The sequence below is a fragment of the Garra rufa genome, chromosome 25 (assembly GCF_049309525.1).
Source record: "Garra rufa chromosome 25, GarRuf1.0, whole genome shotgun sequence".
Classification (NCBI taxonomy): Eukaryota; Metazoa; Chordata; class Actinopteri; order Cypriniformes; family Cyprinidae; genus Garra; species Garra rufa.
In genome coordinates this window covers 21,917,457-21,935,153 of record NC_133385.1, presented here as the reverse complement: position 1 = coordinate 21,935,153, position 17,697 = coordinate 21,917,457, and the positions used below count along the sequence as shown (strand labels likewise).

Below are 17,697 nucleotides of genomic sequence, written 5' to 3'. Positions count from 1 at the left end.
CCTCGGCTGTGATCGTTTAGAGCCCTTTGAAGCTGCATTTTGGAAGTTCAAACTCGGGGGCACCATAGAAGTCCATTATATGGAGAGAAATCCTGAAATGTTGTACTCAAAAAACTATTTCCTTACGACTGAAGAATGAAAGACATCTTGGATGACAAGGGGGTGAGTACATTATCTGTAAATCTTTGTTCTGAAAGTGAACTACTCCTTTAAGCCATACAAGTCTTAATACCCGGGTTTCCTTTAAAAAAATTATTGATAAAAAAACATAACATTAAAATTGTGTATCAGTGTCACAGGTGACAGAAAACACTTTGGAGGTTGAAAATGAAACTGCTATAAACAAATGAAATGTAATTCACCTGTGCCAGAGCCTCTGCTGAGGAGAAAGATCAAAAACAACCTGCAAAACAATTGTAAAATGTTTTATGGTACCACTTCAGCAAGATAATAGTAAATAAGTAACATTCAGCTACTCACGGGTTCATACTGGAGGCCGTCAGATGCCACCATCGTCTCGGCTAGATCCAACACATCTGCTCCAACAACTGAAAAAATAATTTAATTCTCAAGATTAATGACAATTTAATGCTATTAACCATACAACATATTACTATAGTAAGATATACTTACATTGGCACCTCATGGCAACTGTGATATCAATATTAATTCGTAGTTTGCTGCAAGATGAAGGAATAAAAACAAAATCAATGTTAGTGTTTTTATTGCACATCAAATCATATTACACTACCAGTCAAAAGTTTTTGAACAGTAGGATTTTTTATGTTTTTAAATAAGTCTCTTCTGCTGACCAAGCCTGCATTTATTTGATTCAAAGTACAGCGGAAACAGTAACATTTTGAAATTTTTACTATTTAAAATAACAGTTTTCTATTTGAATATATTTTAATTGATCAAAGCTGCATATTCAGCATCATTACTCCAGTCTTCAGTGTCACATGATCCTTCAGAAATCATTCTAATATGCTGATTTGCTGTTCAAGAAACATTTATTATTATTATCATCAATATTTAAAACAGTTGAGTACATTTTTTCCAGGATTCTTTGGTGAATAGAAAGATCCAACAATCAACGTCTTTCTAAATTAAAAAGCTTTAGTAACATTATAACAAATGATCAAAATTAATAGTTTTATTTACCAAGGATGCTTTAAACTGATCAAAAGTGATGATAAAGACATTTATAATGTTACAAAAGATTTCTATTTCAGATAAATGCTGTTCTTCTGAACTTTCTAATTATCAAATAAACCTGAAAAATTCTACTCAGCTGTTTTTAACGTAATAATAAATGTTTTTTGAGCAGCAAATCAGAATATTAGAATGATTTCTGAAGGATCATGTGACTGGAGTAAGACTGAGTAATGATGCTAAAAAATTCAGTACTAAATTCCATTTTAAAATATCAAATAGAAAACAGTTATTTTACTTAGTAAAAAATATTTCAACATTTTACCGTTTTTGCGGTACTTTGGATCAAATAAATGTAGGCTTGGTGAGCAGAAGGGTCTTAAAAGAAAACAATAAAAATCTTACTGTTTAAAAAATTGACTGGTAGTGTATATATAATAACTAAATAACTGCTACATTATGAGAGTTCACCTAGTAAAATCCTTATCCACTTCATACTCGTACTTCATCCAAGAGTCTTGATAAACAAAGAACTCAAAGAAGGCCAAGAGTGCCATGGCTGTGAAGGCCAACACAGACACTGAGAAAGAAAAAACAACAATATAATTTGTTTTTTGGTTTTTCAATTCAATATCACAGATGTAATATTTAAGAAGAGTCAGAAAGGAAAATGTCCAGTATTATCTACAAATATTCGTGTGCGAGAGTGTTACTTGTTTGGTGCTATTTTTAGTATCACCGAGATACTATTATTTATTAATGTTTTGATATTTTATTTCAATGTATAACTAAATAGTTTATTTATTTTTTACCTCAGTTTTAGTTATTTTAGTACATATATGGCAAATGAAATCTCAGCTCATCTCACCAGTTCCTCCACTGGCTGTTGTCTCCACATAACTCTCAGGAACCTTGGGGAAAGCATCCAACTCCTTCACAAAGTTCAGAGCTTTCTTTTTGTTCAGCCTCCTCATCGTCGCAGCAGCTGTCTGTTGTCTTCCTCATGAATTTAGGCTGCGATTCATCAGTTATGTCAGTTACATCAAGGTGTGTTGCACAGTAACATACATTGGTGAGCAGTGGTTACATCAACAGTCAAATGTTTTTAACTAGGTGCTAAATATGCCAAACGTTTAACCACATATAAGCAAGGACGTAGACCTATTTTGATCGTGAACGGCTCTCAGAGGTTTTTTTTTTTACAATTCACGTTAGTCTGTGAATGCAGTTATCTCAGTTGTCTATGGTTACTGTTAGCCACTGCTAGCCGTGCACTTTTTCTTACTTAACGTTAGTTTTCTACGTACCTTGAAATGCTATTTTAAACGGCACATTGTGGTTTCTGCCATTTTCGAATAAATAATCTCCTTTTACAGTGAGGGTTTAATGAAATAACGTAGAGAAATGAAGAGGACTCGGGAGAGGAAGCTGATGTGTTGCAGTCGCACGCTTCCGGTCTGGTGGATTATGGGATATGTAGTCATCAAAAATACCGGAGAAAATGAAAACTAGCTTACTACTACTCGTACAATTTCTTTAAGCAAACAGTGTAATAAAACACTCTCATCGGCCACTGTGAGAAAGCTTTTATTTAATGACCCTTTTTTTCCCCTTAATCCAGAAATAATACTAAATAATGCGGTTTTGAACATTTCACGACACAAGGTAAACATGTCTGTTTTAATTTTTTTGTTTTAATCTGCAAAAAGTAGCTAGTTTTCATTATTTTTCCAGGCCATTACCACAGCGGTAATTTAAATACATATAAAGCTGTAACACATAACATAAAATTAAAATAACATTTGACAACTGTACTAAATTAGTAGGACTAAAAACATTTTCGCATAGTAAACTTTAAGCTTGAATCATCAAGCTTTTAAGTGGCATCTGTATGTGGTAAATGCAATATTATACACATAAATCTAAACGTCAGCTGAATCCGGCCCCTCGTCCCGTAACACTGGCTGTTCGTGGCTGTCAGAGGTTGGTGTGCCGGTGTTTTCTTGAGAAGGATCTTCAGAACAGCAGCTTATGGTGGGTGATATCACATCAGGGCTTGTGTCACATGACTCCGTGCTCTGTTCGGACGTTGCAGTGGTTGTGATGGTGGTGGCCACGCTAGGGGGAATAGGGTCAAATTCATCATCATCATCCTCTAGGTTGGAAGATTCATTGATGTCTGTTGCAAACAGAGTGGTTGGATTACACAACTTATTAGAAATTATGCACAATATTTTATATTTATATAAATATTTATAATACAGGACCAATTAAAAAGTTTGGGGTCAGTGTGATTTCCTAATGCTTTTAAAAAGAAGTCTGAAATTTTATGTCCGAATATGAAATTTTATGATTTCAAATAACTGTTTTCTGTTTTATTTTAACATGTCATTTATTCCTGTGATGGCTAAGCTGATTTTTCAGTCTTCAGTGTTACATGATCCTTCGGAAATCATTATATTCTAATATTCTGAAGTAACTTTTATTTTAATTACCAATGTTGAAAACAGTTGTGCTTTTTAATATTTTTGTGGAAACTGTGATATATTATTAAAGTCTATATTGTTAGTATTGATGCATTTTAATGCACTGCATCCTTGATGAATCGAAGTAAAATAAACAATTTAAGGTAGTTAATTTAAATAAAGGTTTTAAAGGTAGTGTTTATACTTTCTCTATTAGTAAATATCATATATTCAATTGTCTTTTATGACTAGGATTTCAAAATAATAAGTCTTTACTGTTAATAGTGTTGATGAATTTAATGCATCCTTGATGAATAAAAGTGAAATTAAAAATAAAATAAAATAAAAAACAAAAAACAAAAAAAACTTACTGACCCCAAACTTTTGAAGAGGAGTGTATATTAGTTTTTTTCTACCAGTAAATATTGGATTTTTAATTGCAAATGCTCATATTTCAAAATTTTTGATGAATAGAATTTTTAAATAACAGCATTTTATTATAATTAAAGTCTTTACTGTTAATATGGATGAATGTAATGCATCATTCATGAATAAAAGTAAAATAAAATAATTATTTTAAATCTTATATTGGACATTTGATTGCAAATGCTATTTTTTTTTTTTTGATGAATAGAATTTTAAAATAACAACATTTAATAATATTATTAAAGTCTTTAATAAATAAATAATGCATCCTTGATAAATAAAAGTAGAAAAAAGAAAAAATGAATATATATATATTAGTTCTTATTATTGTTGTTTTTTTAATTACGGACCCCAAACTTTGAAAAGGAAGTGTATTATTTTTTTTTTTCTATCAGTAAATATTGGATATTCAATTGCGAATGCTCTTTCTTTTTTCTGATGAACAGAATTTCAAAATAACAGAATTTAATAATATGATTAAAGTCTTTACTGTTAGTATGGATAATTTTAATGCATCCTTGCTGAATAAAGTCAAATAAAGTAAAAATAGAATAAAGAATAAAGTAAAACATAATTAAATATATTTAAAAAATCTTCATAATTTAGCAGTAATTTAAAGGAATAATGCTAGATTAAAAAAAAAATACTTATAAAGTTGAATTATTTTGTGACAAGTTCTCTCCTAGAGATTACAATATTCTTTTAACATGAACAAAAACTACTGTTTTTATTTTTTGTGTTTTACGTACTCATTTTGCCAAAATAGTATTGATTATTAATAATATCTGCCATTTATCAGTTAGCTTTCATAACATGAAAACAATTATTGTCCCAGTTTTAGTAGTAGTGCATCCCAATACAATCTTGCATTATGACTTACTGTTGAAGGCTTCTGGATATTGTTTTGCAACTTTGCCTTTTAAAGTCCTGAGGAAACACAAATCATGTTACGCATAGGAAATAATGGTGTTACACAATATAATGTAATATTATGCTAAATAACAGATAATATTTATAATTTAATATAAAAAATATATAAATATAACGTAAAATAAAATTTTCTAACATGACAAAGCAGCTACAATATATTGATCTTATCATAAGCTTGTTTGTAGTGGAGGACGAAATGTCCAAATCAGATCTTAGGTTTCCCACATTTTCCATAATTCACCTTACATATTGTTTAATGGTGTCTGAAATTGTGGATATAGTACCTTATTCGTCTGAAAATGCTGTCCAAGTCCTTCTTCATCTCTATTAAAGTACGGGTGTGCATTAGAAAGTGTTCATTCATCTGTTGTAAGCGCACATTGGACAGTCCGTTGAAATTGATCAGCATCTCATTGGTCTTCTCAAACCGGTCCAACCTGGAATACATAAATAAGTTACATGCAGCAACATCAGGTAAAAAGCATAATAAAAAACACTGCATAGGCAGGTCATTAAATAGAGAAACTCACATGTGTCTCTGAGCTTGAATGATGGCGTTTACATCTTCGGAGTTCACCATACTAAGCATCCTATTACAGAATATCCCCGATGCTGTCGGCTCCATGATTACGCTTTTTATAAAACACAAGATATTAGCGTTATTAATACATTAAGTCGAATCAACAATGAACTGTTAGATACATGTACAGTCGCTTACGTGATCAAATATTCACTGACTAGTTTGCGTCTGCCTTGGTTTTATTTAAAAACGTCTGCATCCGATTAATTCGCAGAGATTTTGATGCTCCTTTTTATTTGTGAAACGATACATTTACCGCACCGAGAAGCAGGCAGCCATTTTTGTTTTGATGTTGTAATATGATCACATGAGAGTGACCTAATTCAGGAGGCGGGATCACGGATTGGTAAGCGTTGATTGGCTCTCCACAAAAAGCGGTGTATTTGATTTGAAGATTTATAATTAATAATCAATCTAATAACACGCGAATTCATCGTTTCATATTTTAGACCCATACATAACATTTATTACGGGAAGAAAAAGGTGGATAGTAACAAATGTATTAGATGTTACATGTCACGTGGGGACAAATAGTTAATAATATTATCATAAATACTGTATATTTGATGCACATATTATTTAATAATTAAACATTTCTTTTTTGTAAATAATTGATAATGACTATTTTGGATCAAATGATGTCTCACATGTTAAGGATAAATAGTTTTGAAATGTAATAATAAAAATCATTTATTTGGCACCACAGTAAAGCACATTGCAATATCACTTCAAATCTCTGGCTCGAGGGGCCGGTTGTGTCGAGTCCTGCTTCATCCTTGTTCAAACAAACACTGTGCTGGCGCTGGTTGTCACCGCTCAGACAGCCCTGAAGGCATCTCAGGTTCTGCTGGAGCCTGTGGGAAATGTCACGGTGAATGGGCTTTGCATGATTTGTTTCTACCAGACATGTGCAGGTTCCTCTTCTGGCCATGACCTTAACAGATAACACGGACTTCTCAAAATGTCACGCATAACTGACGAAAAGATGGCTGGTTTCTGATTCAAAAGGCTTAACTGAGAATACAAGAACACCCCTGCACTGTGTTTAATGTGTTACGTTGTTACGATTCTTAAGTATTTGAGGTTGGCCTTATGTTATGTTATGTATATATGCAGACTAAAATTGTATTTCCTTTAAAATTCAAAAACAAAAGCTCCTGGTGGTTAATATTACTTAATTTAAGAATATTTACATTGCCTTGTGAAAGTGTTCATACCCCTTCATTTTTTCACATTTTGTCAAACTGTTTTAAATTACTTTTTTCCCACATCAATATATACTCCATGCACCATAATGACAAAGCAAAAACAGAATTGTCACAATTTATTACAAATAAAAACTGAAATAAGTACATACTTTCCCAGATGTGTGGCTTGATGCAATCCTGTCTCTGAGCTCTACAGGCAATTTTTTTTTTTTTACCTCAGGGCTTGGTTTTTGCTCTGATATGCATTTTCAGCTGTTTGGCCATTTATTAAGACGTGTGCGCCTTTCCAAATCATACCCATTTAATTGAATTTGCCACAGGTTAACTTCACTTCAAATGTAGTAACATCTTCAAGCAATATGAATGCTCCTGAGCTAAATGTCACGTGTCCCAAATAAGGGTGTGAATACTTACGCAATGGAATTATTTCAGTTTTTATTTTTAATAAATTTGCAAAGATGTTAAAAACCTGGTTTTTGCTTTGCCATTATGGTGTATGGAGTGTAGATTGATTTTTGAATTTAAAAAAAAAAAAGCAATTTAACATAAGGCAGCAACATAACAAAATGTGAAAAAATTCAAGGGGTATGAATACTTTCGCATAGCACTGTAATTATAAAGTATAAATATTATTATTATTAACACTTAATTCTAAAAATGTATTTAATAATAAAATAATATTCTATAAATAAAATTAAGTAATAATATAATTATATAATATTATATACAAATAAACATTTCATAATTATAAATTATAACAAAATGTTATAAATATTAATCAGTATTAATAGTTGCTTAGTTTAAGTATCTAAAGGGATATTTCACCCAGAAATGAAAATTACTCACCCTTATGTCATTGCAAACCCGTAATGCTGCTGATACACAAGGCAACTTTTTGTGTAACTTTGCCAGGCAACTTTTTTTCAGCAATGTTGCTTAGGCACTTTCCATTGAGAATAGGTAACAAATTTCTATCTGGATAATTTAGATCAGTTGTGGGCCCTGTTTCTCACCTGGTTGGCCATTGAGAGTAACATTGACCAAAGTTGCTCAGCAAAATTGCTCAAAAAGTTGCCCCATGTATCATCAGCCTAAGACCTTTGTTTATCTTCAGAACACAAATTAAGATGTTTTTTATAAAATCTGGAAGCTTTGTGACTCTGCATAGACAGCAACGCAACTGACTCGTTTAAGGTCCAGAAAGGTAGTAAGGGCATCGTTAATGTGTCAATGTCAATGTCAATGTCAGCTTTATTTATATAGCACCATTAAAACAACAATTGTTGACCAAGGTGCTGAACAAAGTATCAGTCAGTCAGTAAAGTAATGTGAGTAATTAATGACAGAAGTTTCATTTTTGGGTAAGCTATCTCTTTACCTCTACATCACTGCCTATAGCTCAACGTACTTCCGCGGTAATCCAGTAAGTGGCAGTAAACAGATTCAAAAGTGATACTCGCGCAGTGCATCATCATAGAAGAAGCCGTTCACGCATTCGAGCTCTTCAGAAGAGTTAAACAAAAATATTTCTCAGTATACCAGTTATTCGTATTATTTAACGGAAATACTCTTGCCAACAGGTGAGGAACTTATTTTACTAGTTTTATTTGACTGACGACGAAAAAAGTAGCTTATAAAGCCGTTGCGTCCTGTACATCGAGCTGGCTAACATTAGCATCTTCCTATCTAACGATTTGTCTCTCCATAATACTCTTTATATTAATGTTTTTTTTTCTCCACAAATATTTTTTTAAGAGCCGTGTTTTAATCTAAAAGTGTCATAAAAGAATACAAAACGTCTTTTTGATCTCATTTCAGCTGGTCAGAATGGCATCAGACTGGGTTGGCTGTCTTGTTTCAATCCACTGTGGACCAACTCTAGGAGTTTATCAAGGAGAAGTATCTTCAGTAGATCAGACCAGCCAGACCATCTCTCTCAGACATCCTTTTCACAATGGAGTCAAGTGCACTGTGCCTGAGGTCACCTTCAGGTAAATAATAAGATGAGGATCCTAAAAGGGTCACTGTCTGCCATTGTGGTGTTTGTTTTTGATTCTTAATGAATGGTCTTAAAGGAAAAGTTCACTTCCAGAATGAAAATTTCCTGATAGTTTATTCACCCCCATGCCATCCAAGCTGTTCACGTCTTTCTTTTTTTAGTCGAAAAGAAAGGTTTTTGATGATAAACATTCAGTATTTTTTATATATATATTGGACTTCAGTGGTGGCCAACAGGTTGAAGGTCCAAACTGCAGTTTCAGTCCAGCTTCAAAGGACTCTTCACAATCCCAGCCGAGGGATGTGGGTCTTATCTAATGAAACGAACTGTCATTTTCTTAAAAAAAATACAAATTTATATTCTTTTTAACCACAAATGCTCATCTTGTACTAGCTTGACGTCACACATTACATAATCATGCACACGTCACGTAGGCAGAAGTTTTGTCCCAGTGTTTACAAAGCGAACATGCAAAGAAAGCCAAATGCCCTTAAGAAAAAAAAAAGCGATGTCTGTTTTAAAGTTGGAAGAGAAAATGAGCTGGAGTCACCCTACCTTTTTAAACCAAAGTACATAGACGAAGAACTAACTGCGCATGACCTTTCCAACAGTTATGCAATGCGTGAAGATGCGTATGCGCATTGCAGAGCTAGTGCAAGATGAGCATTTGTAGTTAAAGTATATAAATTTGTGTTTTTCATAGAAAATGACATTCATTTCGCTAGATAAGACCCTCGGCTAGGATTGGTTAGAGCCCTTTGAAGCTGCATTGAAACAGCAATTTGGAACCTGCAACCATTTAAGTCCACTATATGGAGAAAAATCCTGGAATGTTTTTCTCAAATAACTTTAATTTTTTTTTATTAAAGAAAGAAAGACATGACCATCTTGGATGACAAGGGGGTGAGTAAATTATCTGTAAATTCAATGGTGCCAGTGAGTTTGATCCTACAAAATGCAGTTTAAATGCAGTGTCAAAGGGCTCTAAATGATCTTAGCCGAGTAAGTAGGGTCTTATTTAGCAAAACGAGCGCTTATTTTTTTTAAAAATAAACTCAATTAATATACTTATTAACCTTAAATGCTAGTGTTGTCTAGCTCTGTGTGTACTGTGTGTTTTCCGGTTCAAAACAGTTAGGGTAGGTAAAAAAATTCCAACCTTATTTTCTCCTCCAACTTCAAAATCATCCTACATCACTGCAGAAGTACTGGCCAAGTGTTTACAAAGTGAACGTGCAAAAACGATCATTTACAAAGAAAGGTAAAACACCAATGTAGGATGATTTTGAAGTTGGAGGAAAAAATTAGATGGGAGTTTTTCGACATACCCTAACTGTCTTGAACCGGAATACACAGAATAGACGCAGAGCTAGATAAGATGAGCTTTTGGGGTTAAGAAGTATATTATTGTTCAAATTTTATTTAGAAAATAACCAATAGTTTCTCTAGATAGGACCCTTTTTTTTCAGCTGGGATCGTTTAGAGCCCTTTTAAACTGCATTTTGGAAGTTCAAACTCTCGGGCACTATAGAAGTCCATTATATGGTGAGAACTCTTAAAATGTTTTCCTCAAAAAGAATTTTTGAGGAAGAATTTCTTTATGACTGAATGAAGAAAGACATGAACATCTTGGATGGCAAGATAATTTGCAATTATCTGTAAATTTTTGTTCTGGAAGTGAACTTCTCCTTTAAGTCAAAGTATTGTTATTAACAAATACTTGACCCAAAAATGTAATACTGGATCATCAGAATTTGGAAACCAAATACTATTGATTATCAATTTTGTTAAAACAATCTTCCATTGTAATCCGCAGTGCCATGGACATTAAAGATCTCAAAATCCTGGAGTTCCGTAAGAGCGGCACTGAAGTCCCAAAGCAGAACGGTCCGGACTCCAATTTCACATTGACGCCGCATGGAGGACGCAAGGATAAGGGAGGTGGCGCCCCGGTCAATAGTGCTCCTGTGACTGTACCCAATAAAACAGAACCCAAAATGCAGGAAGGAGGAGTGTCTCCGGTGCCACACTACTCAAAGAGTTACGGTGAACGTCACATGGACATGACTGTACAAAGTAAAGGTTTTAGACGAAGACACAACTCCTGTGAGTCTCCTGTGTCACTAGATTTTAAACCTAATGTTTTAAATTTGAACTTTTTTTATGTGTTTTCTGTATATTCACTAGCAGTCAAAAGTTTTTGAACAGTAAGATTTTTCTTCTGCTCACCAAGCCTGCATTTATTTGATCCAAAGTACAGCAAAAAACAGTAAAATGTTGAAATATTTTTACTATTTAAAATAAGTGTTTTCTATTTTAATATATTTTAAAATGTAATTTATTCCTGTGATTTCAAAGCTAAATCAGCTAGTCATTACTCCAGTTTTTAGTGTCACATTAATTATTTAGAAACATTTTTTATTATTATTATTATTATTATCAATATTAAAAACAGTTGAGCACATTTTTTTCAGGATTTTTTGAATAAAAGATCCAAAGATCTGCATTTATCGGAGATAAGTTTTTTTATTTTTATTTTTTTTGGGGGGGAGGAATGATAAAATGTAACACTTACTTAGCAAGGATGCTTTAAATTGAATAAAAGGGATGACAAAGACATTTATAATGTTGTAAAAGATTTCTATTTCAGATAAATGCTTTTGTTCTGAACTTTCTATTTCAGCATAATAATATTAATAAAAATAGTAATACATGCAAATCAGCAAGCAATATAAATGCAAATCAGAATATTAGAATGATTTCTGAAGGATCATGTGACTGGAGTAATGATGCTAAAATTACAGGAATAAATTACATTTTAAAACATATTCAAATAGAAAACAGTTACTTTAAATAGTAAAAAAGTTTCAAATTATCTTGTTTATTATCTGTAAATTTTGCTGTACTTTGAAACAAATAAATGCAGAAGAGACTTTCTAAATCTTGACTGATCTATGACTGATAGTGTATATTACATTTAAAAATATTTACAGTGTTTAATTTATAGTATTGTTGCAGTATTTCTTATTTTGTCTAATGTTTCTACTTCATAAAACTAACAATAAAGTCATGATTATTATTTTATAGTCATGTTACATTGGTTAAAAACAGAAGGAATGTGGAAAGGTATTGTTTTTTTACAAATACCCATTTTTACTGTTTGTAGGGTCGTCTAGTTGCAGAGGTCCAAATCAAGCCACACCGAAAAAGAATGGGCTGAAAAACGGAGGTCATATGAAGAACAGAGATGATGAATGTTTTGGAGACGGTATGGATGATGTTCTCGACGAGGACTTTGATTTTGAGGGGAACCTGGCACTGTTCGACAAGGCCGCAGTGTTCTCGCAGATCGATTCGTCAGAACGACGAGGCAATGGCGCAAGATCTCGAGGAACGCCTGGAGAGCAAACGCCATCACGATACCGGCATGACGAGAACATCCTAGAGGCCAAACCCGTCGTCTACAGACAGATCACTGTTCCACAGAATGGAACGAAAGAATATAGCACTGGTACGAATATAACCTCATGATCTTTTTATAATAATTTTTATCTTACTTTATCCTCATTCATGCCGTTTCTCCCAGACTCAGGGCTGGTGGTACCCAGCATCTCTTTTGAGTTGCACAAGCGTTTATTAGCTGCAGCAGAAAGTCATGGTCTCTCACTGGAGCGCAGGCTTGAGATGACGGGTGTATGTGCGAGTCAGATGACCCTCACGCTACTTGGAGGACCAAACAGGTTTGTGGGGCTTTAATGGAAATTGCATAATCAAAAATATCTTTAGCATGCCTGTTACTCACTGGTATGGTTCTCCTCGTAGACTTACTCCAAAGAATGTACATCAGCGGCCGACAGTGGCCCTGCTGTGTGGACCACATGTCCAGGGCGCTCAGGGCATCAGCTGTGGCCGTCACTTGGCCAACCATGAAGTAGAGGTCATCCTATTCTTGCCAAACTTTGTCAAGATGTTGGAGGCCATCACCAGCGAGCTTGCACTTTTTGGGAAGACGGGAGGCAAACTGGTTTCTAATGTGAAAGGTGTGACACCATTGCATCTACATTTAATAATCATTCATGGTACAACAGTATCAATTTTTACATTTATAATTATGATATTGATATTGGTTGATATTAGAGAGCACTTTGTTTTCCGCCATTCAAAAAACATGGATGGAATCGCGGAATACAGTCATAAAAATGAAATTTACTGTAATGTCATGGAATTTGCCAAATTTTGGTTGAATTAATCAAAATTAGGTCGGTACCCTTAAATCAAAATGAGTGTCTGTGAATATTATTCTGCTAAAAGACTATTTAAATGTGAATCCTGCATGTTGTGAGTGTCTCTTTTGTTTACTACACACATATTGAAGCGTTTGTGATGCTTGCAGTGTTTTCAGCCTTTGCCGCCTCAATATATGAGTACATGAACACACAAACATAATCTCTAGAACTGCTCTGAGATCACTTTATGAGCATTTTACTGTTACTTTTATAAAAAAAACTATCATCATAAAGGTCTTCACAGCAACCTGTCAATGAAATGAGCTACCACTACTACAAAAATTATTATTAAAACATTATATTTAAGGAATATTCACAGATAAATTATTTATCAGAATTTATTTACCAGGAAAAAAATGTAAATACACAGCACCGTATTTCTGGAAAAAAGTAATAAATAAATTATTTATATATACAATTTTTTTCAAAAACAAAATCAATTAATAAAGATGCTTTTGATTATTAAAGTTTAATGAAACCATTAAAATGGAATCCAGAAAATTATTAAAAAACAGAATTTGATAAAAAATAAAACTGAATTTATAATAAAGTATTTCATAGAGCCTTAAAAATATAATTTTTGCTAAGCTTTTACTAGATTACTGTTAAATTGTGTATGTTTCACAATTTGTTAATTAGACATGCCTTTGATTAATATATATATTTTAATTTAACCATTAAAACAGTCTAGAAAAATTAAAATAAATAAACTGAATTCTGAAAAATATAAATGGAAAAAATGCAATTTGGCTTGACTTTCCCATTAAAAAAAATAAAAATACAAGTTACAAATACAGTTTTATAATGAATAATTATATTATTATAATTATAAATTATATTATAATTTCATAATAATTATATACATTATATATTGTATATGTCATGAAATGTAATGCTTAATTTTTTAAATTTTACATATATGCTATGAATTAAATTATATATATATATATATATATATATATATATATATATATATATATATATATATATATATATATATATACATACATTTCTATATAATATTTTTAAATAATTATAATAATCATCATAATTCAGGCCCATAAAAAAAAAATATTTGAGTAGGAATTTGGGAAAAAATAAAACTGATTTCATAGGGCTCTATATTACTATCAATGTTGAAAATAGTTGTGCTACTTTTTTTGTGGAAATTATTCACTTTTTATGGTTCTCGGAATATAAAGTTCAAAAGAACAGAATTTATTTAAAAATGTATTTTTATTTATACTGTCATTCTTGGTCAATTTAATGCATCCTAGTTTAATAAATATATTAAATTCTTTTTTTATTATTTTATACATTTAATTCTTAAAAAAAAAAAAGTAAATTCTGAAGGTGCAAAAAAATCTAAATATTGAGAAAATCGCCTTTAAAGTTGTCCAAATAAAGTTCTTGGCAATGCATATTACTAATCAAGATATATTTACGCTAGGAAATTTACAAAATATCTTCATGGAACATGATTGATGATTGAATTGAATTTTAACATTGTTTATATAACAGTTATCCACCGTAAAATGAAAATAATAATTAGCTTATCCTATTGTCCAGAATTATAATATTGCACATCCCTAATCCACCTGACCACTTGACCACTGACCATTTGCAATTGGATCACCTTGTTTAATCCAGTTAATTTTTTTCCATCAACACAATTTTGATGACGAAGAACCTTTAGCATGGTTTCTGTATGTCACATATCTTTCCTAACACTCCCACCTGAATGCTTAGTTTAGATGGGCTTAGAAAGTCTTGGAAACTTCCACTCTGATTTGCAAACACACGTTTAACTTTGCACCCACCCACCCTCCTTACGTAACATAACAGCACACTTCTAAAAGCCAGAGGAGGTGTATGATATATAAATAGCTTCTGTGTTAAAAATTAAACTGCATTAACCTTATCCACAAAATGCAATTTCACCCTCAGACTTGCCGGAAACGCCAGTCGACCTGGTCATAAACTGCCTGGATTCGCACGAAAACGGATTCTTGAGGGAGCAGCCCTGGTACAAGGCCGCCGCCGACTGGGCCAACCAAAACCGAGCTCCGGTGCTGAGCATCGACCCTCCAGTAAGTGGACAAGCACATGCTGTGGAAGCAAAATGGTCACTTTCCCTGGGGCTCCCGCTTCCTCTATCCGAGGGCGCCGGCCGAGTCTACCTATGTGACATCGGCATTCCCCGACAGGTGTTCCAGGAAGTGGGAATCAAATACCACTCCCCTTTTGGATGTAAATTCGTCATCCCGCTGCACTCTGCATAAGCCGTTGACTGAACAGTCAAGGCTCACTGAACCTGCCTTAAAGATTTTAAGAATGAACAAACCTCGGTTTGAATGTTGCAGCAAAACTGGAACGCCACAACTTTTTTTCTTTTCTCGAATTCTAACTTCTGTGATGATTCCCATCAAAGGGAAGTGATGAGAAATGATACCAGCTCTTGTGACAAACCTGATTTGTTAAAAGCAGAACCAATATCAGTATCCTCGCCGTCTTACAATAATTTTTCACAGCCGTTTTAACACACAAAGCTGATCTTTTTAGATGAAACAACTTTCGGAATCATTAAATGTGCAGTTACGCCACTCAATGCGAGTTAAATGGCATTTTCGAATCTTATTTTGTCACTCTCAGCACCTCAGAATTTGCTTTGTTCATCGTCAGATGTGCTGACCTAGCCAGGCTTCATTTTTTTCATAGAAGAATGTGCTTTAGATGAGGGTTTTTGCTTTTTCCCTCCGTTTTCTTTTTGTGCCAGGTTGATCAAAGTCAGTGTTAAGGCACTGAGATGAAGGCAGTTTCTCGCGTGCAAAATTTCTTACAAAGCATTATTTGCTTTGTCGACCAAGCCCTGCGTGCTGTAAACGTGACAGATTGACTGGGTTCTTATCAGTGATAAATTGTTGCACACTTGAATGCTAAGATAAGTGTACTAAAAATTAGTTTGTGATATTGGTTGGACCAATACTGACTGTTTTAAGCAGTCGTTTCTTATGCTGATAATCATTACCTCATTTCCATTCGTTTCTCAAAAACAAGCAGCGTGTGAAATCCTGTTTTAAACAGGATTCAGTTCGAGGCGTCGTCTTTTATTAAGAAGGATGCTCCATGTGTTGCAATAAACCTGCTTGCTGATATCGATTTGTGATTTTATTACAAGTTGTATTATGCGCACAAACCCATTACAAAGCAAAAAGTCAGTGTGCGCTGCATTCTCAGTCCTTTTGGGTAATGATTTTTTCAAAAGCACTGATGAAGACAGTTGAAATATTTCTTTGAATCTGCAGATTACCATATGCCTTCAGTAAAATGAGGCACTTATGACGAATCCTCCATATGCAACAATGATGAACTTAAAATTGTTCAAAACTAACACCAGGAAATAATGTACTGCTTTCATCAGACTAATACTTTTTTTTACTAAATGCTTTATCGTGTTGTCTTTCGAATTTGACTAGCAAATATTTTGTATTATTTTTTGTCCCCACTGCTTTCATCTTCATCTTCACTTTTTTTTCCTTCCAGTTGCTTTTTTAAAACATTGGTTAAGCTATGTACAATCTAGGGCTCAGATGTCTAATTTTTCTTGTCACAAGTGTTTAGATAAACTAGAAACCAACGGACCTTACATATATTTTCACTCGCAGGGACAAAATGTGAATTTTTGGCTTTTTTTTTTTTAGTTTCTTTTTGCGGTTGATGTTTGTCTGTAAGGTCATTAGTGCAGCCTATGATTGCAGTTGGAGAGCCATTTGGCTCATTGAAATTAGCTTTTGAGCTTAAAAACAAAGACTGAATGAGAGGCAGTTATTAAAAGCATTAATAAGTTAATGATTCTAATGCGATTGCACTGTCATGGAATAGTAAAGGTCCATCTTATAGTGGATGAATACATATATGTCTAATAATACAGCAGTTACTAAGCAAACCCAGCACTAAAAAAGCTTAATAATGGTGCCAAAATCACTTGCTGGTTTTACAACCTGTTACTTGAGATATTACTGCTGTACATTTTTTTGTTTTGGTTTGCAAAAAACAAATTGGCCCCAATTGATAGCTGCAGAGCGCAGTTGTAATATTCACTTGAATATTGTTTGCTACCTAAGCACTGCATGTGCTTGGATGGATATTAAAATGCAGTTTGATATAAATCATTCTTCTGTAGGAGTTGCTTGTAAAATCTGACCAAACTCTGTTGAGCAATTTAAACAAAAACAAAAAAAAGAATTGTGGAAACGTTTTGTTGTTATCTGGTAATGTTCATTTGTGGCTCCCCCACGATGATGTCATCAAAATGCACTTTTGCAGATCTGAAGGTTTGAGGGGGTTTTGTTCGGTATCAGAAGTTGAAAGTGAAAGCTACTTTTTGGTTTCTTTCCACAGGTTTCCATTCTTACGCCCTTTTTTCTTTGTGAAAAGGTTGTTAGCATTGCGTAATTTTATCATTTATCTCTGCAGCTGTTTGTATGAGGCAAGATTGAGTACTGGTTTAGAAAACAAGATCGTTACCATTAATTGTGAAGTAGCAACATATCTGTTCGGCATAGTTCTGATATCACTGGAAACCTTACATGCTTAACATTGTCAATCTTGAAGTGTAAGGACTGACTAAATAAAGAGAATGGAAATACGA

General features: G+C 33.3%; 3 protein-coding genes across 3 annotated transcripts in view; 1 reads left to right on the top strand and 2 right to left on the bottom strand.

Moving 5' to 3' along the window:
* The window catches only part of ergic2 (ERGIC and golgi 2), a 9,219-nt gene extending 6,619 nt beyond the window's left edge, over positions 1-2,600 (bottom strand). The window contains exons 1-6 of the mRNA XM_073831525.1: positions 2,460-2,600; positions 2,021-2,166; positions 1,624-1,732; positions 634-680; positions 481-548; positions 363-403 (exon numbers count right to left, since the gene is read on the bottom strand). Coding sequence (XP_073687626.1) covers positions 363-403; positions 481-548; positions 634-680; positions 1,624-1,732; positions 2,021-2,126 — 371 coding nt within the window. The 5' untranslated portion in view covers positions 2,127-2,166; positions 2,460-2,600. The remainder of the gene's footprint in view (positions 1-362; positions 404-480; positions 549-633; positions 681-1,623; positions 1,733-2,020; positions 2,167-2,459) is intronic.
* Positions 2,601-2,723: 123 nt separating this feature from the next.
* On the bottom strand, positions 2,724-5,833 carry kxd1 (KxDL motif containing 1). The gene is made up of 5 exons (XM_073832247.1): positions 5,692-5,833; positions 5,504-5,605; positions 5,258-5,410; positions 4,924-4,970; positions 2,724-3,331 (listed from the first exon to the last, which is right to left on the bottom strand). Exons 2-5 carry the CDS (start codon positions 5,596-5,598, stop codon positions 3,075-3,077), a joined length of 552 nt encoding a protein of 183 aa, XP_073688348.1. The 5' UTR covers positions 5,599-5,605; positions 5,692-5,833; the 3' UTR covers positions 2,724-3,074.
* Positions 5,834-8,224: 2,391 nt separating this feature from the next.
* edc3 (enhancer of mRNA decapping 3 homolog (S. cerevisiae)) lies at positions 8,225-17,697 on the top strand. The gene is made up of 7 exons (XM_073831855.1): positions 8,225-8,341; positions 8,580-8,752; positions 10,577-10,866; positions 11,927-12,271; positions 12,347-12,500; positions 12,583-12,800; positions 14,994-17,697. Exons 2-7 carry the CDS (start codon positions 8,589-8,591, stop codon positions 15,326-15,328), a joined length of 1,506 nt encoding a protein of 501 aa, XP_073687956.1. The 5' UTR covers positions 8,225-8,341; positions 8,580-8,588; the 3' UTR covers positions 15,329-17,697.